We start from the raw sequence: 24,298 nt of genomic DNA, 5'->3' as shown, positions 1-24,298 counted from the left end.
GTACACGGGTGATAATCAGATAACTGAACAAAGTGAGATGTTTCGACCAGAGAAAAGATGTCGAAGAATCTATATTCAGTCAATTTCGACATTTGCAATGATACAACCTGGTGAGAGGACACTCAATCAATCATCCTGATCACCCTGACCGCGATCCTTGTTAGAAGTTGCTCGTTTGCCTTTCCCCTTTTTTTTCTCCCTGTACATTTTTTTCTTTGTTAAAAATGCACTCCCGCTTCGTTCCAAGTTCACAACGTACTCTGATTCCGATTCTTCCGATAATAATTCTGGCGAGTCTAGCAACGATGATATGGAGCCAGTAGTTTCGCCGTCGTCCTGAAACTCGTCTCCTTTTTCACCTGCTATTTTCGCTGTCTTTTCCCTATCCTCCTCCGTTTGAAGTAAGGGCATAGGAGGCGGGGTTGGCTTTAGCAAGGTTCTGTGACCCATCTTCTTGTCCCTTCTAATCAAGCGCCGGACCTTGTCGTCGGTCTTTTCATCGGCCTTGGTGAGATCCTTTGTGATCGCCTGCAGCTTTTTTTTATTCGTACTACGGATCTGTGGTCCATGGGTCATTTCGTCACGGGCGACGTCAAGGATGTGACCACGATCCATCGTGATACCTTCGCCGCCTTGCTCGCTCCAAGAGCGGAGGCAGCGACTGACGTCGTTGGACTTGGCGATGAATTTGATTCGTTCTAGCAAGGCTTTCAGGACTAGTTCGTCGTCATCGTTGGGTTTGTTTGTGAACTCGGGGACTTCGAAGATGTTGTACGGGTTGGCGGCGGCTTTGAGGCGGCTGTCGTCGATTAGGACGGTGTTGGACTGGTCCCAGCGGAGACTATTGACCCCCGTCATTTCATTTTCCACGGGGGCGTGTGGGTTATATTTTATCACGTGGTGAATTGCCTTTCCACAGCGGTGTTTGCTGTTGGGGTACTGGCTTTGTATCTTTTTGTCCGCCCACACCCTTTCCAGCTGCTTGTACACTTGGATCTTGTTCCTATAAAGATCCTCTGGTAGACCGAGATGTGTGCGATTCCAAATCGCTACCAGTTTGGCGTACTGCACCGGCGTGAAAATTTGCCTGCAGATCGTTTCCACCGTTGCAGGCTGTGCGCTGGACCAGACCATAACCATATGCCTTGCAGTGACCCGTTCGAGGAAGTGATTTAGGGCAGGCCTTTTCACAAATCTAGGCGGCATTTTCTTGTTTATCCGGTGTAATAGAGTACCATTCAAGTCCAATATGATGAGAAGTGGCTGCATGAAATCTAACGCCTCCTTTGGCGGCTTGCTTGCCTGTTCCAAGTAGCTTGCTGTCGGGACAGGGGCTGGGTATGCAGGAGCCTTTCTGCTTGGCTGTTGATTTTGTGCATGGGACACATCCTTGACTGCATCGACTTGTTTGATATTGTTGGAAGCGTCCGAATCTCCAATCTCTGCGTCTTCCTCCTGCATGGCAGATTCCACTCCGGCATTTGTTGACAAGGCGCTTGTCTGCTGTAGATTTCCGCTCCAGAGGCCCAAGCCTGGTTGGCTTGTCAACTGTGAAGGAAATTGCAACGGGAGTCGAGGGTTTTGCAAAGATTGTAATCCATGTAAAGACTGATGTCCCTGCAAAAATGGATATCCCTGACTCGAGCCGGTAAAGACAGGCGTTGCTGCTGGTCCGACAACGCCCTGGCTTCCCGCATAGCCCATGCTAGTAGTGGCATCTCCAAACAGTGCAGTACTGTTGTTTGCTGTTGTATCACACGCAACCTGCCGGCCTAGCTGCTTTAAATCATGTGCGATTCTTCGCGCTTCTTTCTGGGCGTCTTGTTCGGCCTTTCGCTGGGCTTTCATCACCCGACGTGAGCGTCGCGGTTGTGGTGGGTCTGCGCTGGTATCTGTATTTGCATTGGCATTCGCCTTTCCTTTCCCCTTTCCTTTTGCATTCTTTTTCTGCTGCTGCGAAATGTGCGTATTGTTATTATTGTTGTTGGATTTGGTGCGGTTGGGCTGCTGCTGCTGCCATCGACCGTGAAACGGCTTCCACTGGCTCTGCGCAGTGGGCTCATCGGTTTGCGAGGAAGGGTCATTGCTGTTATTATTCTCCTGATGCGCAGGATTCGCGACGTGATTGTGATTATGTTTGCGTTTGCCCCGACTCGTCGAGTCTGAAATATCGTCCGTGGCCATCGGATTGGATGCGTGGAAGGACTATAAAAGGAAGATTTTAGTTAATAGATAAAGATCTATAAATATAGAGAGGGGGGTAAAATAGGAAGAGGGGCGGCGAAGTACCTGTACACCTCTTCTACATTGAACAATGTATCCACCTCTGCTCGATAATCGCAAAGAATCGAATATGACGGGGACCGACGAATGCAACCTGTGTCTCCACATTTATGAACAAAAAAACAAACAAACAATAATGACACAAATTATTTAAATGAAACGAATGACTGAGCGCAAAAAAAAGGGACAAATTGCTTGACGGTATGAAGTATTTCTGAAGAGAAAAAAAAAAGGTTGCGATAAGGGTTTAGAGTTTCACCGCCTTGATCCGACGGCAGAACGAGGGGCGGCCAAAAAAAAAAGTTCTTGGTCCAGATCGTGTTGACTTTCTAACAAGGTTGTCATTCTAGACAGCTGAGATTATCGCAATGGCAATTTCAGAAGCATTAAATAAGCGGATTCGTGCGCGCCACGACGAAGATGAGGACGACCTCGCCACCGAATCCTCGTCGAACGAGGAGGTGGACGAGCCGAGCGATGAAGATGCAGAAATGAACGACAATGCCTCTGACGACAGTGAAAAAGACGACGATGACGACGAAAAAGAAGAAGACAGCATGTCAGAATCAGCCGGCGATGAAAACGAGGCCGTCCAGTCAGAAATGCGCCAAATCTCATTCGGCGCTCTCGCCAAAGCGCAGGATTCCATAGGCAAACGGAAGCGCGGACAATCCGACTCGATAAAGGATACGAAAGTCTCTACTTTAGATGACATTCGAGAACGCCTGCGCAAGGCTCGTGAAGAGAAGCAACAAGGATCAAAAACCCCCAACAGCACGTATGCTGAAAACAGTACAAAGCGACCAGCAGCCCGGTCTTCAAAGCACGCACCCAAAGTGCAGTCTTCCAAGTATCAAGTAACCCGCAGACGCATTGTGGTTGAACCGCCCAACGCGGCCAAGGCAAGAGATCCTCGCTTCGACCCGACTGTGGCCGCGACACGCCATAACGAGGCGGCGATGAATAAAGCATATTCCTTCTTGGACGAGTATCGGTCTTCGGAAATCAAGCAGCTGAAAGAACAAATGGCTCACACCAAGGATGCCGCGCTCAGGGATAAACTTAAACGAGCCATTACCTCTGCAAAAGACCGACAACGGGCGATGGACAACAAGAAGCATGAACAAGAAGTGCTGGGCGAACACAAGAAAAAAGAGCGCCAGCTGTTGCGAGAAGGAAAGAAGAGCCAGCCTTACTTTTTGAAAAATTCCGAGTTAAAGCGGGAAGTGCTCAAGAAAAAGTACGAGAGCATGGGCTCCAAAGAGCGAGCCAAGACCTTGGAGCGCCGAAGGAAGAAGGTTGCTTCAAAGGAAAAGAAAGATTTGCCCTGGGCCAGACGGGGGATGGAGAATGCGGACGGTTCATGATGCATACCACTTGTTGGATTTACTTGATACCCTATCGATATAAAACTTCAATTCATGTTAATCTTATAAATGACTACACGTCTTCAAAACGTTGTAACCAAGTCTTTGAAAATTCGAGTTTGATATGTCCTGGGTAGTGTGAAATGCGTACTAAATACAATCATCTCTTCAAGAAACATAACCATTGATCCCCAACCAGGGGGACAATCACCATGAGCAATGAGAGTCTTCAAAAGGAAGATATCCTAAAACAGAAATTTTTCGCATAAGACATTGACGCACAATCCAAGGAAATGTCATACGCGATAAAGGGGGAATCAACAAAAGAAAAATCAACAACGCCGAAGGAAAAAAAAGAAGAAAAAGAGTAAAAGCATCATTTGCCCAACAAAACGGCGATTCATGAGTCTCATGCGAAGAAACAAGTAGATGGCGTAAATATGAATATAAATTCGAAACAAGCCCAAAGACGAGTTCGCCATCCCAATAATCACATCGTCCCCCATGATCATTGATTGTATAGTCAAGCCATTGGACGTCCAGAAAAGTGGCAAAGGCCAACTCAAAGTCTTCGTGAAATTGCAAAGGAAACTGAGCGATTGTGATAACATGTTTGTTAGATATGACGTATATTTGTTGATTATGTTAAATGGCCAACCTTGGCCTCGCGCTATTCATATGCTCGATGTGAAGTCATCGAACGTTTTTTTTTATGAGTGAAAGAGGTCCCACGCCCGCGCGCAGAGCTGCAGGAATTCCTCTTTCTTCTTTCTTTGCGTTTCAGGAGAGTCACGTCCAGCTCCAAAGGGCCCATACGACGACGACGACGGCACAGCCGGGCCGGGGCCATTTCGATATCTTGGTTCTGGGGCGGTACCTAGAGGAGGGCTTCCATTGTCTTGTTCATATTCGCTTCTAGTGCGGCGGCGAGAAGTTCCCTGGGCGGGAGGTGGGACATGAGCCTGCTGGGCAGTCGGAGCAGTACTGAAATTTCCATTTGTGTATGGAGAAGGAGGGGTAGCTGGCTGGTGTTGACCACTGTAGTGGATCGTTCGGGGAATAAGTTCTTCGTGGCCTCCGGACAGCTCAAGGACAGCTTCTTCAGCCGATCGATACTCGCGTGGTCGTTGCTGGGAAGAGTGTCCCGGCGACGATGAAAATGGCGGTATGGTGGATTGGGCGGTGTTGGCTCCAACTGCCGGTAGATGGCCACTGCGATCTCTCTCCCTTTCCCGAGAAGACAAGTCGGACCCAAAGACATCGGCGAGTGGGGGAAGGCGATTATTTGTTTGCATTGCAGGTACATGCTGGATGTGTGATGGAGACGGCAGATTGGCGGTTTGGTTCAGGACATGGCGGGTCATTGAGGGGGGATCATGGCGACCGGTGAATGTCTGGTTCAACGGAGCCGACTGAACGACTCGTTCATTTGCAAACTGAGCAGCGGACGGGGGCACGATAGAAAGACCTGGGGGAGGTCGTTTTTTGGGACCCCGCGCCGAGCTGAACGGATTGGAGTCGAGAGCTTTGCTCATGTCCGGGCCGTCCCCTTTGGCCGACCTTTGTAGTCTCGATTCGATGATGGACCGCTGCTGGTCGCGGACGGTCATGCTTCGCTGCAGCTGCTCCTGGCGGACGGGGTCGTCGGTCTGGAAGCCCGGAGACAGGCAGGCGAGCCCGACGTGGTGCATTCCTCGTCCTTCTCTCGCAGTCATGGGGCCAGCGGGGCCCCGGACAGAAAGTGTGCTGGCGGACAGGTCCAGCTTGCGCGGTCTGGGCCGAGTATTCTGGGCGGACATGCTGGGCGAAGACGGGGGTTCTGTCTTAACCACGATCTTGCGAGCGTTGTTCCTGCACGGGTAGTTAGCATAAGCATATATCGAGACGAGCACATGTCCAAGGCCACGAGGAGACTCACGAAGAAGGCGTGTTCTTCCCTTCTGGGGACGACTGTCCCCCGTGTCCGTCATGGGGCATTCGAGACGGCGTCGACGTTGACGCAGAGGCAGAGGCAGATGCGGATGCGGGATACGGCTGCGGACTCGACGCTCGGTCAAGAGCAGTCGGCAGAGGAGGAGCAGCGGTCGCGGGCGCAACTGCGGTAGACATGCTGTCTGTCTAGCAAGCGGGAGAACTGTGTTGGAGGAGTTGTCCCCAGCTGGTCAGTTTGATCCGCACCATATATATATATCTCTCTCTCGATCTGCGGTCGACAAGCAGCGAGCGTGGGCGTGAACAGGTCGGGCCCAGCTGACGGGGCGCTGTCCAAGGCACACTTGGGACAGATAATATGGTCGTCGCTGAGGTTGTGGTTGTCGTTGGCGGCGTCTTCGTCTGAACGTGGCGGGGGATCGCTGGGTAGATGGATTCCAGAAAGCGAAAGCGAGGGGAGGGGACCCAGTCGATGTCGGATAGGCGCCGTCAAGAGGGCAGCGCCGCCAGAAAAACACTCGATCTGGCAGTGCGTCGGCAAAGGACAGGGAGTTGAGTTCGTTGGTTGTTGGGGGATCTGACCAACATGGATGGAGCAGCTGCTTATGAGACGGATCGCGGCGCCTGTGCTGGGTGGAGCCCACCTTGTCTCAGGCTGGCCGCGCTAGGCCGGATCGGGCAACTGGCGGTTAATTGCATGAATTTGACACTGCAATTATTAATTGCGATTGATTGCAATTGATTTGCAATTGCTCCTTTCCTTTCTCCATAACGTGTCTCAACCAGGCCCGCTCCCCCGGCAGCCCTGAAACACGCCCCAGCCAGTCAGTGGGCGCTTATCAGTCGCAGAAATCAATAGTCGTCACGACGTCGTATCAAGACATAACTTGTCGTTGCAAATCAGCCTGGCTCGGCTCAATAGTAAATTATTATTAATGTTATTTGCACGAGACCCTGAACAGGGATGATGCTCGCCATGCTGATTGGACGCCAAGCCGTGGGCCGAAACAGCCGGTTCGAGAAGAAAACAGCGAACTAGTCAATCACAGGCGTTAACGTGCATGAAGCCCGTGCTAAGAAAGCCAAATCTGGCGATCCCGGCGCCCGCGGAACAGTCTGGCCTCCTTTCTCTTTTTTCTTTTCCTGGCAGATTGGAATACTAATATTTGGAATCTTTTCAGGCGATTTCTTTTTTATATTCTCCGATGTATTTTCCCATGAGTTTTGCCAAGACAAGGCAAGAATGGCCCCGCCACCCTGCATACCGGGCGGACCCCAGGTGAAGAGGGAATAAGAATAGGGCTGTTTGATGTCACTGTAACAGGCATGCCCCGATGCGACTTGTACTGTTTGTTCGAATATTCGTCGGTGGAACGTAGAAATCGTCGATCTTGTGTAACTTGAAGTTTGTAATGAGCAGTATGTAGTACATACTGCAATACTAAAGGTGTTTGCAGTGTTGGGTTACAGTTCTCTGAGATCAAGACCAGTCGACTGCATGTAATATTTGACAGCTAACACCCTCTAGATGACTCGAGAATCTTCTTATTAATTTATAAAGTCGTCGTTAACTTGTTCTTAACTGCATGTGATTAATGAATATCATTGCTAACAATAACTCTGCAGCCTATGCTATAGTTAACATGCCTGTGGATATATACGCCCACATATATATACCACTACTATCTTAATGTCTTGAATTAATACAAATATTTATTTCAATCAAGCTTTATTTCCGTAATAATTAATCCTTAATACTATGACTTTCCATGTCTATATTGCCGACCAATCAGACGCCCGCCGCATCCCCCACACTGGTGCTATCGATAGTCAACTTTTTTTCTCTCCGCCTTCAACAAACCAACAACGTCTAAATTCAACCACGCCACAGCGATTAACCGGTTTAATTGACACAACCCAAAAAACAACAAATTATTTGCGTGGCCAATATTTCTTTTTAACACCTCATATTTCCTAATACCGCCATGCCTTCAGCCCAACCCGAAGAACAAGACCAATCCATGGTCGATGTCGATGTCGTCGACGAAGTGCCAGAAGAGGAAATCGACGAGGACAAGGAAATCGAAATCGAAGAGAACAGAGTGACTGTTGTATGTCTTCTCTTCTCTTCTCTGTTTGGATTTGATATCAGTGCTAACAATGTCGTTCCTGTCTAGCTATCCGGTGCCACCGAAACAGCAGCGTCGTTTCAATTCAAAGATGAGGGTCATACGCTTGGGAATGCTCTCCGATATGTGATTATGAAAAAGTTGGCATATCCCTTACCCTTGTATTTTGGCAAAAGATACCAAAAAACTAACTGCTACAGCCCCGCTGTCGAATTCTGCGGCTACACAATTCCACACCCTTCAGAAGCAAAAATGAACCTCCGCATTCAGACATATGGTGAGTTTATTTATTTTTTTAAATCATAGCCTGACGGACTATCCCAAAACTAACAGAGCAAATACAGAAAACACCACCGCCGTGGAAGCTCTCGAAAAAGGCCTCGATGATCTGATGGACCTGTGCGACGTCGTCACCGACAAATTCACCATCGCTCGCGATAATTTTAATGCTACAAAGGCTGATCAGATGGCTGTTTGATATCCGCTCCTCTTAGGAAAAGTTCCGACAAAAAATTGGATTTGATGTATATGAGTGGGATCAAACCCCGAAGAAATTACTGTATGCATTTCCTGGATAGGCTGGCGTTGGCTTGATTTTTTTTTGTTTTCGTTTGGGCATAAACAACTAGAGATGAATCAATTTATATACACTACAAACAAACTACGAATTGCAAGATATGACTTGAAATCATGTTCAAGGTAAACAAAATAAAAAACGTTGATAAACTGTTCGATAGTATATACACACTTCCTAGAGGCGTCATGCAAGATCTATTTTATTCAAACACCAACTCTGAAAGCTCAGTTTCGGCCCTATAACAAAAAATGTCAGTTAATGTTTGATCAGACTTTGTAGGAAGAAGAAATCTTGCACACCTCCAAGAATCCCGAAATGAAATTAGCCGGCAGTCTGGCCGCTGGCTCTTCCTCCTGTCGAAAGTATTTCATCACATGTGAAAGCTGCTTCCAGTAGTTGAGCGTTTCCTGGAACTCGGCATGGCTCTGGTAAAGCAGCACGTCGACAACCTTGAGCTGGCTGACGTAGCGGTGTTTCTCAAACTGCTGGCGGATCTTGGTGCGGATAACCGATACGGGAATGTTGAGCGAGTACATAGTCTGGATCTCGGGAGACTAGCAAAAAAAAATAAGTCTTGTTAGTTTTGTTGTATCTGAAAATTGACGATATAGTACTTGATATCCGAAGCGACCGGCAATCACGATTGGAGTTCTCAAGCTCAACCAGGCAGACAAAAACTAACCGCGCGAAGCCATTCTCTATACGACATGCGCACTCTGGCCTGTGCATCCGCCAAATTGATGGCTATTCATCATTATATCATGTCAGTTGTCTCCCGTTCCGTCATTGAGCCAGGAGCTCACTTCCAAGGGAGGAAACTCGTACATTGGCGCGTCCGCTGCGCAAGATATGTCGGGTTGATAGTCATTTTCGACAAACACGCTGTGCGTCCTTCTTGATTGGGGGGTCAAGAATGCGAATCCGGCGATTGCGAGCGAGAGAGGGTTGACTTGTCGAGTGAATTGTTGCCGGTGGTGGAGTGAAAGAGGTGCGGGTTGCTGGTTGACCTCCGCTAGACCGCATTGGGCATGGCGGTCTAAGGCCCCGTTTCACCGCCTGCCGTTTATGAGAAATTTTCGTATCAACTTTTTTTGCTTGAGAGCAACACCCCAACTTTTCAGTCGGAAAAGAAAAAAAAAAGTCAATTTCAATTTGGAGACGTCGTTACTTGATTAGACGTTCTTTTACAATACTGAATAAATTTTCACAATGGCACCTATCAAAGGCCCCTCCAAGGGCTCCTCCAAAGGCTCGTCCAAAAGCTCCTCCAAAGGCAAACCTCTCTCGTCGACCGGCAGCAAAATAAGCAAATCCAGCAGCGCAAAGCGAAACAACGTCAAGCGCCCGCCTCCCAAGGAAGTCAAATCCCAGTCACGCAGCGCGCCGGACCGACAAAAGAAAACCAAGACTAGAGAATACACCGAAAAGGAACTGGGGTTGCCGACTTTGAATATGATCACGCCGGTTGGAGTGCAAGCTCCGCGGGGTAAGAAGAAGGGGAAGGTCTTTGTGGATGATCAGGTTTGTTTCTTTCTCTCTTGCTTACTGCTTCGCCTGGCTGACTTTATTGTAGGAGAGCATGGCGACAATTCTTGCAATTGTTAATGCAGAGAAAGAGGGCCAGATCGAGTCGAAGATGATCAAGGCTCGCCAGATGGAAGAAATCCGGGAAGCCAAGAAGAAAGAGACAGAGGCTAGAGCCGACAAGAAAAAGTCAAAACTGGTATGGCCCGAATCCTTCCAACACTTTTGTCAGAACCAATGCTAATTGTTTATTCATAGGAGGACGTCAAGGACGAACTGCGCAATAAGAAGAAAGGAGGCCGAACCGATAAATCGTCTTCTGCTCCCAAAGACAGCGCCAAAGATAAAGAGTCTACGTCGAAATACAAAGGGAAACGAAAGAGCGTGTCTTTTGCTTGAACGCTTGCCAACCTGCACATATTATAATTTGATTTTGAGCAAGCATTGCCGGTTTTAATATACATCTAGTTGGTTCGGGTTCATCATGGTTCATAATATGTAAAAGGTCGTGGACCCAGGAAAAAGAGGTTTACTCTTCACTTCGGAACCATCTACGGCGCATGGGTTGGAAGCTGTATCGATCGGGAGTTTTCTGCACACTGGTGCTGACGTCCTCGGACTTTTCATCGTGTTTGCTTTCAACTGGAGCAACGGTGAGATCGATCTCTGTTGCCATCAAGTCGAGGAAATTCGATGCCTGGATACAAAAACGTCAGCAATGGTTTCTAAACGTTGCAAGGGCTGGATGGATTATATACCGGCTTGGCAAACCAACGAGAACCACCTGTCTCAAAATAGCCCAGATGGCCTCCCCAAGACGTGGCTAGCAAGACTCCGTAGGGAGTCTGTTGGAATTCACCGTACGGTATGGCTTGTTTGGCGGAGATCTGTCTTGCCATCAGCCACACGATATCAAAAAAACAGAGACACTCTGCACACAACTCACCGGGTCATCTTCAGCGTTGATTGCTAAAAATGGAATCTTTATTGATAGTAATGAATCTATAGATGAGGCATCGCGATAATAGGCGCCTTCAGTGGGATAGCCCCATAGAGCGCATTGCACAAGTCTATGCACAAAATCGTTATTCCTTGTCCATCTTATAAAGGCTTTCACAAAGACAAACACATACCTATCAAACTCGTAGATATACTTGATTCCGTTGACTGCTTCTAAACTCAAGCCCGGGTGTTGTTCCAGCTGCTCCACATGACTATAACCGGATCAGCGTTTGGACGATAACAGCAAGTAGGTGACAAATCCACGTACTCTTTAAAAAGACCGGAGAGACTTGAGCCCAGATACGCCGAGTATATCTCGGAGCCTATCCAGGTGCTTTTCAGAAGATGGTTTGTCAGTTCCAAGTTCCATGGGTTGGCGCAGGCCACGGCCGCCTTGAGCTGGCAGTTTTCGCCTTCTTCGCCCAGGTACTATACACTATATTAGCAATCCATCCCAAAAATATCTACTTTTTCAGCCTACATTGATCAGTATATTGGCACCGAGCGAAAAGCCAATGCCGAACAACGGACGGTTCGGAAAGTTCTTGCGCAGCCACTTCACCAAACAGCGAACATCCCATGTTGCTCGGGCATTGAACAATACAGGCGTGCTGATCTTGGTCTGCGCACAGCCTCGCGAGTTGATTACACAGGCCTCCCATCCCTTGTCGCCTAGGACCAAGGGAGCTAAGGCTGATCTGAGATAGACCTCGTGGGACCCGCCACTCAGGCCGTGAATGGCAATCAGCATTGGTCTGGTATCCTCAGATGGAAGCGAGCTGAGCTCGTTCTTGGTGAACATGGCTGTTCGCGTAGGCAGGCCCGATGGGAGAGTGTATTTACGGGCCTTGTCGCTCGCCTCGTCGTCATCCACAGGCGTTGCATATGGAGGCACGACAAAATCAACAGCAAACTGGCCGGGAAACGACGGGTCATCCTGCTCGAAAATTTTGCGTTTGTAGTAAATCGGAATTTCCACGTTCTCTTTGATGGTGGTCCAGCCGGTTTGCAGGTGTCCGTTGAACAGCAACGGATTGAGATTGCATGTTGGCGGCGTCGCTTGTCGGCAGAGGTCGATCAACTTGACCTGCTCTTGTTTCTCTTTATCGTCTTTTGAGTCTGATTTTTTCTTCTGCAACAGGAGCTGGTTCTGCTCGCAGTGGACTAATGAGACTTCGGTGCTCGGCAACAGCCATGACAACAGGCCCATGGTCAATTGGATTCGTAATGAAGCTCACGAAGGAACACCTGGTCACAAAAAGGTGAAATGGCCCTCTGCCTGTTTAATAGTATCACGGTCGTATGGACAGGCTCGAGCACCGGGCATGCAGCAGATTGACAGATGAAACTTGAAAGAAATCTAAAGATCAAAGAAACGCTGGGGCCTATCGGGCCAATCAAGCTGGTCCAGGTTGCAGAGCCTCGGCTGCAAATTTATGTAATTTACGTAAATTTACAAAACGTCGTATTCTCGTATTCTCACGCCAATCAGTGCCATCCCATTGGCCCACGCTCCCGATAAGATACGGGCTATTGTGACCTTAAAAACCAGGCACCCAGGCCGTCCAGGTGACTGCGCACGAGGAAGCGTCAGTAGTTGGAACTTGCAAGTCGCCGTTCACGGAAGGAAATCCAGGCACAATGTTCAATATTTTATTGTTCCTCTTGCGAACCACCCTATAAACATGCGGATTAGGCTGCGCATGGGCGTTCAGCTCGCCGGCATGCTTGGCTCACCTCAGATCTACCGCTTGCGGAAATAATGAGGGCTGAGGAAAAAAAGAGTCACGCTGCACAATAGCAGGTGTTGGTCAGCTGTCGCCTGCAACTGACCTCCGGTTTCTGACATGATTGCCCAACTTGATAGGCGACGGGCCCAGTCTTCTGACATGCCTTATCGCTGCATATAGAGTTTACCTTCCATGTCATTCTGACTTCGCCTCGAACAATATGGATGTATGCAGCAGTTGTGTGTGATCCGCTTTCGTCGCGTTATCATGTCTTTTGTCCCAAATGGGCCTCGTGGAATACTCGCATGACAAGCCTTTTACATAGGTGGGCAGCCTGCAGCCTGACGTGCTTTTCTGGAGCTTAGTATTTCTTTCTGGTCCGCCGTGTAGTCATCATGACAGGATTTTGCTACCGGAATAATACCAAACCTTCATCCTGGAATTGACAAACCCGCCGAATACACGAGAATATACTAGAATCAAGTTACAGAGAAAAGAGGGAAACAATGCGGATACACTCGCTAAATCTATTTGCAAGACTGCGAGTCTCGAAGAGGAACGTCTCGAAGAAAGAAGAAATGGAGACATCCGAAGAGAATAATGACTCTGGCGGCAGCAGCAACGGCAGATGCTATCTCCTAGAGCTTCCTACGGAGTTGCTCGCCATGATATCAGAGCATCTAGATCCTCTTTCCGGAGCTTGTCTATCCCTGACTTGTAAGCGCATGCTAGTGATTTCCGGAAAATCATTGGTATCAGATACGCTCCAGTTCAAAAAGGACTTTGCGCCTTTGTTTCACCACTACAGGAGCTCCCACAGCTTCGGGGCAGATCGCTGGAAATTGCTAGTAAGACTTGAGGACGACAGATGGCTCGCCTGCTCCAAGTGCCTCAAACTTCACCCGCGCAGTGCCTTTACTTCAAAAGAACTCCGCCGAAACGCCGCCGACCAACGAGTGTGTGACTTTGGCGAAATGGCCGGAATCGTCGACTTGTGTCCGTGTAGGAAATTGACGTTCCAGGACAAAGTCAACATGGTAAAGAACTTGAAAGACCGCGAAGTCCTCACGAGGATGCCGTCGAGCATTCTAGGAAGCCGCCACTACGACGAGCGATACCTATGGCATTCGTGCACCGCGCGGTATGGAACGACAGAAACCAAGATTGAGCTATACCCAGAGATTGGCGACGATGGAAGTCTCATTATGCGGACCGAGTACCGTTTGTACGTGGAACCAAACCGGCTGGGCAAGCATCAACATATAACGCCTCGTTTTGGATGTGCACACCGATCGGTGGACCTGTGGCTGTCGAGTGTATGCCAGACGCTCTACTGCCATCGCTACAACTCGTACTGCTCGTCATGTAAGCGGATAACGGCTTGCAGCACATGCGACACAACGCTGAAATGCCCTAAAAAGAGGCCCTTCCATTGCCAAGAGACCAACCGAATGTTCTACTTCTTCTGGACTCAGCGGAACCTCGGGCGATCAAACAATATGCCAGACAAAGAATGGGCAGTGCAAAGAACACACCCGGTCGAGCCTCATGTTACGTGGAATAACTGCCGGGAACTGTGTCCGTGGACCATTCGAATGCACCCGCCGCCGCCTCATGCGCCTTTGCTAGACAATGATATCCTGAACCACGGCGAGGAGTTTGCCAGTCAGGTATACACGTCGCTTCATCTCGAGGAAGTAAGCACGACGAATTCGCATTAGCTAGGGTTGGTTAAATTCCTGTATATTATTGGAGAATTTTGCAGTGGCGTGGGATTTTCTTTTTTGATCGGCAGGCAATATTACAGACAGATTCAATACGTCAACCAGTTTTTACACTCTTTCTTCCGCTCTGGTCTACTGCTAGGATACTTATATATATATAAGTATCTTGATATACATCAAATTAGCATGAGATTACTCTATTTTATTCGACACTAGTCTATTGAGAGTTGATACTTGACTAAAGTAATCAAAATAACTAACATGAGCTAGGCATGCAGACCCGCAGCTAAAGCGTGCATTGCTAACTCAACAAGTGAAAAAAATCCCATTCTCTTCCAAGACATCTTATTCTGACACTTCAACATCAGAATCTAAATGATAACTAACCGACTTGTCGATGGAGCTCAATCCGGATCTCTATACCGTGGCATGGATCGCCCCGCTGGAGATAGAAGCAAAAGCAGCCTTGTTTATGCTGGATAACCGCCACCAAGGCCTGTTTACGTGGAGCCCTGGCCATGACTACTTGTTCCATGCCGGTGATATCGTCGGACATAATGTGATCATTGCTACTCTACCCGCTGGCCAGGAATGCACCACTAGCTCAGCCGCGGCTCTCGCCAGCCAGATAAAAATTATTTTCCTCAATATACGATTTGGGCTGTTGGTTGGTGTTGCGTCCGGGATTCCGAATCTCTCAAAAACTCCACCGTGTGATATCCGTCTTGGAGATGTTCTCGTGGCACTTCCGGACGGGGAAAGTGCTGGTATTGTTGCATATCAACTAGGGAAGGAGACAAAGTATGGATTTCAGTTACTGCACGGGGGACATATGTTACCTAGGACCGAAACCATTATCAGGTCAGCAATTGGGAAAATCAAGATCGAGGCACCGGATGACGCGGACATGTTCTTGCCATTCTACAGGAGTATGCAAGACAAAAGTCATGAAAATGGCATATTTCTCGATCCGGGGCAAGATCGAGACAAACTCTATGCGATTTACGAAGATGGAGTCGAACGCGCTGTTAATCGGAAACAGCGACCAGACTCGGAGCGCACACGAGTATGGTATGGACCTCTTGGGTCCGGGGACAATCTAATGGAGAATGGCGAAAAGAGAAACGAGTTGCGAAACAAATATAATATCATTGGTCTAGAAACGGGGGCCGCTGGCACGATGAACCAGATTCCAGTTGGAGTTATTCGAGGGGTTTGTGATTATGGAGATGAACGTAAAAACAAGGAATGGCAGCCATATGCCTCGGCCATGGCAGCAGCTTATGCCAAAGCAGTTTTATATGAGATATTACCAAGAAGGGGAATAACTCACCCTATCTTTACGTCCAGATCTGATTCTGGAATATCTGTTTAGAACCAAACCATCATAGTGCATAACCCAGCAACATATGAATCAATCTTGAATTATGGTCTGTATATCTCAATCAGGGCAAGCCGAAGGAGGTAGAGGAGATGCGCCAGCGATATCCAAGTCTAAATATCGTCACAAAACCCAACACACTGAATAGGAACCAAAATTAATCCGAATCATTTATTAAACTCGAGTATACAATCTATATCATTCTGGTTTGCAGAGATACGAGGGGAGATGACCAGTGTGTTATTGCTGTTTATATGCGCCATTCAACTGTAAGTCTTCAAACCAAACCCGACTCGTTGACAGACGCGTAGGGATCTAATTGAGAAGTTAGTCTCAATAATAAATTAAAAACACGCACAGCCAGCGCTCGCAATATCAGAACCCGAATGGGGAAAGAGGCGCGGGAATTAGGGCTGTGTATAGAGATCAGTATACATCCAATGTTTATGCCTTTTTGTCAATTTTGGCCGTTTTTTCTCATATTTTTGATTTTGTCATTGCTAGCCTCAATTATATACTATAATAATATTTTATATTATTTTCATGAGATTCAGGTGGTAGTTAGTATTAGTTACCCTGTAGGGTTAGCGAGCAGTGCGGGCAAGGTTTCTCCGCCCCGATCGCCGCGATGATCTTCGACAACGCGCGAGATACTCAGGTATATCCTCGTATATATAATATTGAATATACAGCGCCGGGACTGCTTCCCAATTACTCTCTATATTCGCTATCCACACCTCAGGGCAATGAGTTACCCGCCCCCCTACAACACCGGGCAGTATCCTTCGCAGTATCCTCAGTATTTGCAGCAGCTCCCGCCGAACCCGCCGCATCCTCCTCCGCATCCTGCGCCAGTTCCGCAACAGCAGTACAATGTCAGTCCCAATGTGCACTACCAGCATTATCCAGGCGCCTATGGCTATCCCCAGGCTGTGCTGCCACAGTATGTGCCTGGATATGGCCAGCAGCCCATGCAACAACAGCCGTCGCCGCAACAGTTTCAGTCGCCGGTAATCCACCAGCAGCAGCTACAACAACAGCAACAGCAACAACAACAGCAACAGCAACAACAACAGCAACAGCAACAGCAACAGCAACAGCAACAGCAACAACAACAGCAACAGCAACAACAACAGCAACAACAACAGCAACAGCAACAACAACACCAGCAACAGCAACTTCAGCAAAACCAGCAACGAATATCCCATCCATTACCTCCCCAGTCTCCTCAGATACAGCAGCAACAACGACAGCAGCAATTCCATTCCCCAGTCACACAACAGCAGCACATACCACCGCAACAACACCATCTTCAACATCAGCTTCAACAGCAACAACAGCAACAACAACAACACTACCAACAGCACCAGCATCAACATCAAGTACCGCAACACTCGCAACACTCGCAACCGCAGCAGCCACCGCTTTTGCAATTTGTGAACCCTGCAGACACCTTTGCAGCACCAGCCATCCACGGCACAGCTCCAGGCTCTGGCTCCTATACCAATGGTTCTCCGCCGGCGCCCTCACCGGTTCCTCAGTATGCTGCAGCGCCGCCGTCCGTCCCCACGGGACAGCCTCTCGCCCCGTACCACACGGCCTCCAGCGAGACAAAGGAGAAACAATACACTTCCATGACACCTCCAACAACCACGCCTCTTCCTCCCCAGTCAACAAATCCCACCCCAACCCCGCTACGGCCCGACCCACAGGCGCGCAAAGCATCCTCGTCACCGTTCAATCTAGTCCCACAAGTCGTCATTCCATCTCCAGGCCACCTGCAGCAAATGTCGCCCAAGACGCCTGCGGTGGCAGCGCCGCAAGCACCTCAGGTGCAGGCGCGTGCTCCAGACGAGGACGTGGACTACCAGACACTGCTCCTGGCGCTTGCAGACGAGTATCTGAATGCGGCTCATGGGAAAGGGACCACACTTGCGTTGTCAAAGAATAGTGTCGATTTGGCGGATTACTACAAGCTGGTTGCCACAGGACTAGGCTGTCTGGAGGCTGCCCAGGTGGTTCGTATATTCATATCTTTTTTGGCTGGATATAATTAACATGGTTGGGTGTAGAACTTTCGATTGCCGCCCCGCACAGAGGCATTGACGCGACTTCGATATGCTCGGATCCTCATTGAAGAGACTGATAACGATGTAGAGGCGGAAACAGCACTAAGCAAAGGCGTAAGTCGTGACTCTTCAATATTATGTATAAGGTGATTTCTAATACTAGTATAGATCGAAGTCTGTGAGAGGGTGAGTGCTGCGTACGATTTGCATGTACCATGATCTAACTCTAGCTAGAACAAACTTGTTGACCTGAAATACACCATGCAACAACTCCTGGCGCGAATGCTTCACAAATCCAACCCCAAAGCAGCGGTGAAAGCTATTGATAATATGATTCAAGAAGTCGAAACGTGCGTTTATATTATTACAATCTTGATGTTAAGCATACTCACAAAATCCTAGATATCGATACGTCCCATGGGAGTATGCCTTTCGCTTGCTCAGGGTGAGTCTTGCGCTGTCGTCTGGGTCGCATCAAGAGTTTGTCCATGCGATTCATAATCTACACAAACTTTCAAGTCTGGCTACCCGTAACGGCGACAAGCTCGTGGCAGTCGTGGCTTCCTTGATGGAAGCACTGGCCCATTTGCAACTGTCGACCAATTCGGATTCAGTCGAGCAGGCCCAAAATGCTGTGGCGGCAGCACGCCGTCATCAGTTGGACCCGAGTGTGCAAGACATTCCGCAGATCGGCTCTATGGTTCAGATGGTGGACATATCGTGCAGCTTGCTTGAATACGACTTGAACCAGGCATCACAGAAGCTGCAAATCATGCAGACCTTAATGGACCAACGGATCAACGACTCGCGATGGCGAGATGACGGCTCGTTCTCAATACCACTCAACAGTAAACCGCCTCCCACACAGGGAGAGATGGGGGATATCCTCCGCATTGAAGAGGGGAAGTTGTGCTTAACTCTAAGCTGGCTGCCGCAGCATGACTTGTATGCTCTCTGTTATTTCTTGAGCTCGGTGACTCTAGGGTCCAAGAATTCCCACGACGGCCGCAAAGCAGAAAAGTATCTACAGGAGGGCCTACGTATGGTTCGTGGTATGTTGAGTATCTTTGATCTTCCATGGATATACTTATGCTGACAGAGTAAAAGGCAATTTCAAGGCACCTGAAGAAATAGAAGAATCTTTTGTTGCAGCAGGTAAACGAGTTGAATGGCGGCGAATCTTGCACTGCAATATCCTGTTGCATCAGATGTTTCTGGCCTGCGCACGAACCGACTGGGACGCAGCTGGTCAAACCCTTAAGGACCTACGCGCCGCCACCGAACAACTGGGAACCGCAGTTCCAGAGACGGTCAAGTGTCTCATGCAGTACGCAATGGGCGTTATTTCACAAGGCACCGGCGATCTTACCAGCGCATTGGCGGCGTTTGGATCTCCGATTCTGTCGCTCTCGTCAAGCAGCAAGACGACACGCAACGATCCTCGACGAGACACCGCTATCCTTGCAGCTCTCAACACCATCCTAATCATCCGCGAACCCTCACACTACGCGCACGGTCGTCTCAATGAGGTTCTATCCACAGTAGAGCCGCTCTGCCTTAGCAGCAGCAACAAATACATCCAGGCCGCCTACTATTTGGTTTGTGCCATTGTGCACACAGATTCAACAATCCAAACAAAGCAATACCTCCAACAAGCCCTACAGTCAGCCACCGCCATTAGCAACAGCCAAATCACATGCGTCACGCTCACGTTCATGAGCTGGAAGTACTTCCGTGGCGTCGTAGGCGAACAATCCGAAAAGAGCGCTCGCGCAAGCCGCGCAATGGCAAAAAAGGCAAACGACCGTCTCTGGGTTAGTGTCACTGATGAACTGCTGGCCGAAACGCTGGATCGACAGGGCAAGACGGACGAGGCGCATGCTGTGCGTGAAGAAGCTGATCGGGTGTTGATGGGGCTGCCGGCGCCGCTCAAACATGCAGAGTACCGCTGATTTTCGTCTCCCTTCTGGTTTTATGTACATACATTTTTTTTTTTTTTTTTTTTTGGTTTCCTTGCATTCGGCGGGTTCGGGGTTGATTTTTTCGGTTGCGAGGAATTGTTATGTTTTCATAAAAAGTGGTTTGGCGTCATGGATCAGGATACCACTTGCGCTATTTATTTGCTCTTTTCTTTTTATGTAACTCTGAATACTAAATGATAGTTTCGATTTGATATTATTAAGCATGATGAGCAACGAGCGTTGCGATCACACCGTGACTATGAGTCTAACGCATATCTTCTTCCATGATAGCGATACATGATAAATAAAAGCCAACACCATAAGACAGACTCCTCGGCTCTAAACAACAAATGAACTGTTCAACTGTCAAGCTGGAAGGCGCTGAACTGAGTAAACGCCGGAAAATGGAATCACAAAAAGAAAACAAAAACTCCCCCGAAATTCCGTCCCTGAGTCCGTACGCAGGCCGTTTTGCAAAAAGAAGCTAAAGGCAAAAAAAATGAGAAAAGAAGAAGGAAAAAAAAAAAAAAAATTCAATAGCCCAACCCTCCCCACATTCCCCGAATCCGCCTCGCTAGCTGAATATCCTTTTGCATAATAGTGACACGCTTCGCATGGATAGCGCACAGATTCGTATCCTCAAACAAATGCACGAGAAACGCTTCGGCGGCTTCCTGGAGGGCCTGGATAGCGTGAGATTGCCAGCGCAGCTCGGCACCTACTTCCGCGGGCAACAAGTCGAGCGCGACTTCACGAACGAGACGCGCAAAGGGGAGTTTGAGTAGGAGGAGGTCGAAGGAGCGTTGGTATTTGCGGATTTCTTTGAGAGCGACGGTGCCGGGCTTGTAGCGGCGGCGGCGTCCTGTTGGGGTTGGGTCGCCGGCTGTATATGAGTTAGTAAAAGATGGTTCTTTATATACGATTGTTTTTTTTGTTTTTTTTTTTAAAAAAAAAAGAGGGTATGTAGCTCACGTTGTATATTCGACGTTCGAGGTTTCTTGGCCGCGGGCTGTTTTCCGACCCGACCTGCGGTGGCGGTAGCCTTGCGCTTTTTGCCTTGAGCTGGCGATGGTGCTGTTTTTGTAGCCTTGGGACTTCTTGTTATTGCTGGCGATGTCGTTGTCGTTGAAGGGCCGGCGTCGCCTTCCCTTGTTGTTGGTCTTTCAAAGTCTGCTGCGCCGCCGGACTTGGGGCGCGCTCGAACAGACTTGGGTGGCATGTTTGGTTATTTCACTGACAATTCCAAGTGTTTGTGCGAGTTTGGTTGGGTTGCTGAGGTCGGCTCAGTGTGAATTGGTGGTGTTTGTTGAATCTTGAATTTGCGACTTGGGGGTTACTGAAGCAACCGGAAGCTCCAAAGGGGGTCAGAAACGAAGCTGTCGCAAACGAGACGAAGATGGAAAACAAGGTGGATTGTCGCGCGCAGATCAGATTTGTAGAGACCGACCAGCTTCGTGCAAGATGTCAAAAAGGGAAAATAATGCTAGAGGTCGTCCCCCCCCGCCAGCGAAGAGAAGTGACTTATCCCCAGCCACCTCTTTATTTTTCCCGCGTAAAGTACATTCTGCGCTTCGCGTCGCACTAAAGCCTCAGCGCCCGTTGATTGTGGCGCGTGCATGTGGCGGTGCGTGCCAAGCCAGGGCACGTGCCTGATAACGCAGGCCAGCTGCTATTATCGGTAATCGTAATCGCCAGCTATCATCAATCAATCAGCAACTGAGCATATGAGCCACGACCCCTCCAAGAAGACCAACTAAGCGGGATTGCGTCGATATTGTTGTTTCTAGGAGCAGAACTCTACTGAAAGCTTAAAAATACTAACTTTTAGAGCCTCTTTAGAGTCAATATCAATTAGGCGCCCAGCTGCTCCCCGTTTGCGCTCTCGTGAAGCTTGAATCAATCCCCGGCCTAGCGATAGACAGGCAGTCAAGTCGACACGATGGCGGACGTCTGGGGAAATGGCGGGCAGGGAGGACAGTTCCCTCTCGAGCAGTGGTTTTTCGAAATGCCGCCCTGCACGCGGTGGTGGACAGCTGCCACCGTGGCCACCTCGGTGCTCGTCCAATGCGAAGCTCTGTCGCCACTCCAGCTTTTTTACAGCTTGCCTGCAGTATATTTGCGATCACAGGTTGGTCTTCAATGATTTGAATTGAAACGTAAACTTAAAACTAACGGGTATGTAGTACTGGCGCTTGATCACAACGTTTCTCTACTTCGGTCCGCTGAACCTCGACCTACTCTTCCATGTCTTTTTTCTACAAAGATACTCTCGACTCCTTGAAGAATCGTCCGGGCGATCGCCCGCACACTTTTCATGGCTGCTATTCTACGCCATGAGCTCGCTCTTGATCCTCTCTCCGTTCCTCTCGCTACCATACCTCGGATCCGCGCTCTCGTCGAGTCTCGTTTACATCTGGAGCCGACGCAACCCGGATACGCGGCTGAGCTTTTTGGGCTTGCTGGTATTTACTGCGCCGTATCTGCCGTGGGTGCTGATGGCATTCAGCCTTATTGTGCACCGTATTGTCCCCAAGGACGAGATCTGCGGGGTCATCGTGGGCCATGTGTGGTATTTCTTTTCGGATGTGTACCCGTCACTGCACAACGGCCATCGTCCGCTGGATCCGCCGGCGTGGTGGAGGAGGCTCTTTGAAGGCCGGGCTTCTGCGGACGACACGCAGGCTGCCAATATCAACCCGGATATCATGGCGGCGGCAGCCCCGGAGGTGCTGTGATTATGAAGGTGAAATATCCGTTTACCTTTTCTCTCTCTCTCCCCCCGTTTACTATATCGGTCGACATGCAGCACGTGGAAGTACTGCAACTTGCATGGTCTTTGAGGATGTTCAATGTGATACCAGGAGCTGGGCAATTAGTGGAGTTTTCGGTTTTGTTTTTGTTTTTGTTTTCTTATTCGTACAGCCATTTAGAGCATCTAGGCGTTGATTGATATATATTATGTGATATATGGAAGAGCTTCATGGCGTTGGATTAGCTGGTTGTGTATTTATTTTGACATCAAGTTGAAGATAGAATAATGCAAGTTGTATTTATCTGCTAGAGATGTTGATCCTACTGAGCGATAGAGAAAGTGATGTCCAATCGGAAACAGACAGCGATCGGACAACATGAAACACAGCCTAAATGCTCAACGTATTAGCTCGGCACGTGACATGCGCAGCCACGGAATCGGGGAACCAAGAAGTAGGCCGCGTGGCATTGTAATGTTACGTATTGCTGGTTTCCGAATTCCGCCCATGAGCCCCGCCCTGGCCCCGCTTATTTCTTGTTCTGGCCAGTCAGAAGCGGTAACGAAGCTGTACCGAGGCGTTCCGTACAGCCGGCCGTATTCTATACGGACAAAGAGTAGACAACTTAAGCATGGGTGTTAAACTATAATAGATTGCATTGCATAGCCGTGTTTAAGAATAGATTGCATTCTTGAATTTTAGTGCCGTTAGACTTTGATTTTCGATACTCTGCACTCAACGAAGAAAATAGTATGTAGTACGTAGTACGCAGTAAAGAATATCTTCGTCTTTGGCGCTGTCGGCCGCAGTACTCTCAACCGCGGTAACTCTGGGAATTGTCACGCCCAAACGGAGCCGTTCCCCGTATTCATCATTTACTACTAGTGCGTACTAGTCAACTAGAGCTGATAGTCTCCCACCAGAAAGTACGTACAGGCCTAACCCCTGTCGGACACACTTTCACAGCTAACGCTTTTCCGCTTTGTCTGCTCAGGATCCATTCTGCCAAGCCAAGATGCCCACGCTCCCCTTGCGCGCCGCACGATTGGTGTTCTCTAAGCTTGTCGTTGTCACTCCGGCGCATTACGAAAATTACAGTAACGACTCAACGAGTAACCCAGTGGTAGTTTTAGACTACTATTGTAGTACTACTATTAGAGACTCCTCTATACGGATACGGTGCCCCACGGGGTCCGTCTGCCGGCTCGGTGGTCGTTCGTGGCCGATGACCTCAGGTGGCGCCAAGATCGGACGATAAACTTGATATCAGCAGTGCTGCGCCTCGCTGTCAGAAAGCGTCGGCCAGTAAGATTATCCTTTAATACCAGGGAGATGCATGCATGATATAATTATAGATCTACTTGTCCTTTGTGCACGACACGCTCTGCTGATGACGACGACGTAGATAGTGACTTGTTACAAGAGTCAAGTCCATACAGACGTAACGGTAAGCTAGCAACAAATATGATGGTAGGCTGTATTAATGCAGCCAGTTGCAGCGCTCAGCGGGAGCGTGCCCCACCGGGTTAGCGCGTCACGGCGGTACGGGCGAAAATTCAATACGCCCCCACGGGCGCCAGCGGCCAAGGGGAGCGAAACGAACCGCCGCTCACTCTCTCAACTTAGCCTCCTGAGCACCGCAGCACGCTCCTCTCCCTTTCGTTCCCAGGCAAATTATTATTTGCTCGTCTGTCCCTTAGGCTCCAACGTTATTATTCTTGTTTGCTCGTTCTTCTTTTTACTACTACTACACTACGTAGCACTATTATTGCACTCATTACTATCCCGCTACGCTGCCTTCTCGTCGCGCGCTCCTTCCTTGTCGACTTCTCCTATCGTCTCGTCTCGTCTCGCCGCCGACCAAACCAA

General features: G+C 49.0%; 12 protein-coding genes across 12 annotated transcripts; 7 read left to right on the top strand and 5 right to left on the bottom strand.

The window, feature by feature from the left end:
• Window positions 1–126: 126 nt before the first annotated feature.
• On the bottom strand, window positions 127–2,184 carry TRUGW13939_07186 (uncharacterized protein; the record flags this gene model as incomplete). The annotated part of the gene is made up of 1 exon (XM_035490328.1): window positions 127–2,184. The coding sequence occupies one exon, from the start codon at window positions 2,182–2,184 to the stop codon at window positions 127–129; it is 2,058 nt and encodes a 685-aa protein (XP_035346221.1).
• A 467-nt stretch (window positions 2,185–2,651) lies between these two features.
• On the top strand, window positions 2,652–3,650 carry TRUGW13939_07185 (uncharacterized protein; the record flags this gene model as incomplete). Its single annotated transcript, XM_035490327.1, has 1 exon — window positions 2,652–3,650. One exon carries the CDS (start codon window positions 2,652–2,654, stop codon window positions 3,648–3,650), a length of 999 nt encoding a protein of 332 aa, XP_035346220.1.
• Window positions 3,651–4,360: 710 nt separating this feature from the next.
• Window positions 4,361–5,759, bottom strand: TRUGW13939_07184 (uncharacterized protein; the record flags this gene model as incomplete). Its single annotated transcript, XM_035490326.1, has 2 exons — window positions 4,361–5,501; window positions 5,569–5,759. 2 exons carry the CDS (start codon window positions 5,757–5,759, stop codon window positions 4,361–4,363), a joined length of 1,332 nt encoding a protein of 443 aa, XP_035346219.1.
• A 1,808-nt stretch (window positions 5,760–7,567) lies between these two features.
• TRUGW13939_07183 (uncharacterized protein) lies at window positions 7,568–8,189 on the top strand (the record flags this gene model as incomplete). Its single annotated transcript, XM_035490325.1, has 4 exons — window positions 7,568–7,693; window positions 7,760–7,851; window positions 7,912–7,988; window positions 8,056–8,189. 4 exons carry the CDS (start codon window positions 7,568–7,570, stop codon window positions 8,187–8,189), a joined length of 429 nt encoding a protein of 142 aa, XP_035346218.1.
• Window positions 8,190–8,512: 323 nt separating this feature from the next.
• TRUGW13939_07182 (uncharacterized protein) lies at window positions 8,513–9,156 on the bottom strand (the record flags this gene model as incomplete). The annotated part of the gene is made up of 4 exons (XM_035490324.1): window positions 8,513–8,524; window positions 8,588–8,842; window positions 8,971–9,032; window positions 9,114–9,156. 4 exons carry the CDS (start codon window positions 9,154–9,156, stop codon window positions 8,513–8,515), a joined length of 372 nt encoding a protein of 123 aa, XP_035346217.1.
• A 341-nt stretch (window positions 9,157–9,497) lies between these two features.
• TRUGW13939_07181 (uncharacterized protein) lies at window positions 9,498–10,211 on the top strand (the record flags this gene model as incomplete). The annotated part of the gene is made up of 3 exons (XM_035490323.1): window positions 9,498–9,809; window positions 9,862–10,011; window positions 10,071–10,211. 3 exons carry the CDS (start codon window positions 9,498–9,500, stop codon window positions 10,209–10,211), a joined length of 603 nt encoding a protein of 200 aa, XP_035346216.1.
• Window positions 10,212–10,341: 130 nt separating this feature from the next.
• On the bottom strand, window positions 10,342–12,024 carry TRUGW13939_07180 (uncharacterized protein; the record flags this gene model as incomplete). Its single annotated transcript, XM_035490322.1, has 6 exons — window positions 10,342–10,509; window positions 10,571–10,699; window positions 10,759–10,882; window positions 10,946–11,026; window positions 11,083–11,243; window positions 11,296–12,024. The coding sequence occupies 6 exons, from the start codon at window positions 12,022–12,024 to the stop codon at window positions 10,342–10,344; spliced, it is 1,392 nt and encodes a 463-aa protein (XP_035346215.1).
• A 1,026-nt stretch (window positions 12,025–13,050) lies between these two features.
• TRUGW13939_07179 (uncharacterized protein) lies at window positions 13,051–14,265 on the top strand (the record flags this gene model as incomplete). The annotated part of the gene is made up of 1 exon (XM_035490321.1): window positions 13,051–14,265. One exon carries the CDS (start codon window positions 13,051–13,053, stop codon window positions 14,263–14,265), a length of 1,215 nt encoding a protein of 404 aa, XP_035346214.1.
• Window positions 14,266–14,665: 400 nt separating this feature from the next.
• Window positions 14,666–15,643, top strand: TRUGW13939_07178 (uncharacterized protein; the record flags this gene model as incomplete). The annotated part of the gene is made up of 1 exon (XM_035490320.1): window positions 14,666–15,643. The coding sequence occupies one exon, from the start codon at window positions 14,666–14,668 to the stop codon at window positions 15,641–15,643; it is 978 nt and encodes a 325-aa protein (XP_035346213.1).
• A 752-nt stretch (window positions 15,644–16,395) lies between these two features.
• Window positions 16,396–19,670, top strand: TRUGW13939_07177 (uncharacterized protein; the record flags this gene model as incomplete). Its single annotated transcript, XM_035490319.1, has 6 exons — window positions 16,396–17,667; window positions 17,722–17,832; window positions 17,887–17,904; window positions 17,953–18,068; window positions 18,121–18,770; window positions 18,826–19,670. 6 exons carry the CDS (start codon window positions 16,396–16,398, stop codon window positions 19,668–19,670), a joined length of 3,012 nt encoding a protein of 1,003 aa, XP_035346212.1.
• A 542-nt stretch (window positions 19,671–20,212) lies between these two features.
• On the bottom strand, window positions 20,213–20,898 carry TRUGW13939_07176 (uncharacterized protein; the record flags this gene model as incomplete). The annotated part of the gene is made up of 2 exons (XM_035490318.1): window positions 20,213–20,562; window positions 20,652–20,898. 2 exons carry the CDS (start codon window positions 20,896–20,898, stop codon window positions 20,213–20,215), a joined length of 597 nt encoding a protein of 198 aa, XP_035346211.1.
• Window positions 20,899–21,618: 720 nt separating this feature from the next.
• Window positions 21,619–22,414, top strand: TRUGW13939_07175 (uncharacterized protein; the record flags this gene model as incomplete). The annotated part of the gene is made up of 2 exons (XM_035490317.1): window positions 21,619–21,807; window positions 21,863–22,414. The coding sequence occupies 2 exons, from the start codon at window positions 21,619–21,621 to the stop codon at window positions 22,412–22,414; spliced, it is 741 nt and encodes a 246-aa protein (XP_035346210.1).
• Between the last annotated feature and the right edge of the window lie 1,884 nt (window positions 22,415–24,298).

This window comes from Talaromyces rugulosus, chromosome IV (assembly GCF_013368755.1).
Source record: "Talaromyces rugulosus chromosome IV, complete sequence".
Classification (NCBI taxonomy): Eukaryota; Fungi; Ascomycota; class Eurotiomycetes; order Eurotiales; family Trichocomaceae; genus Talaromyces; species Talaromyces rugulosus.
The sequence above is the reverse complement of the archived record's forward strand: the minus strand, read 5'-3'. Positions and strand labels throughout refer to the sequence as shown.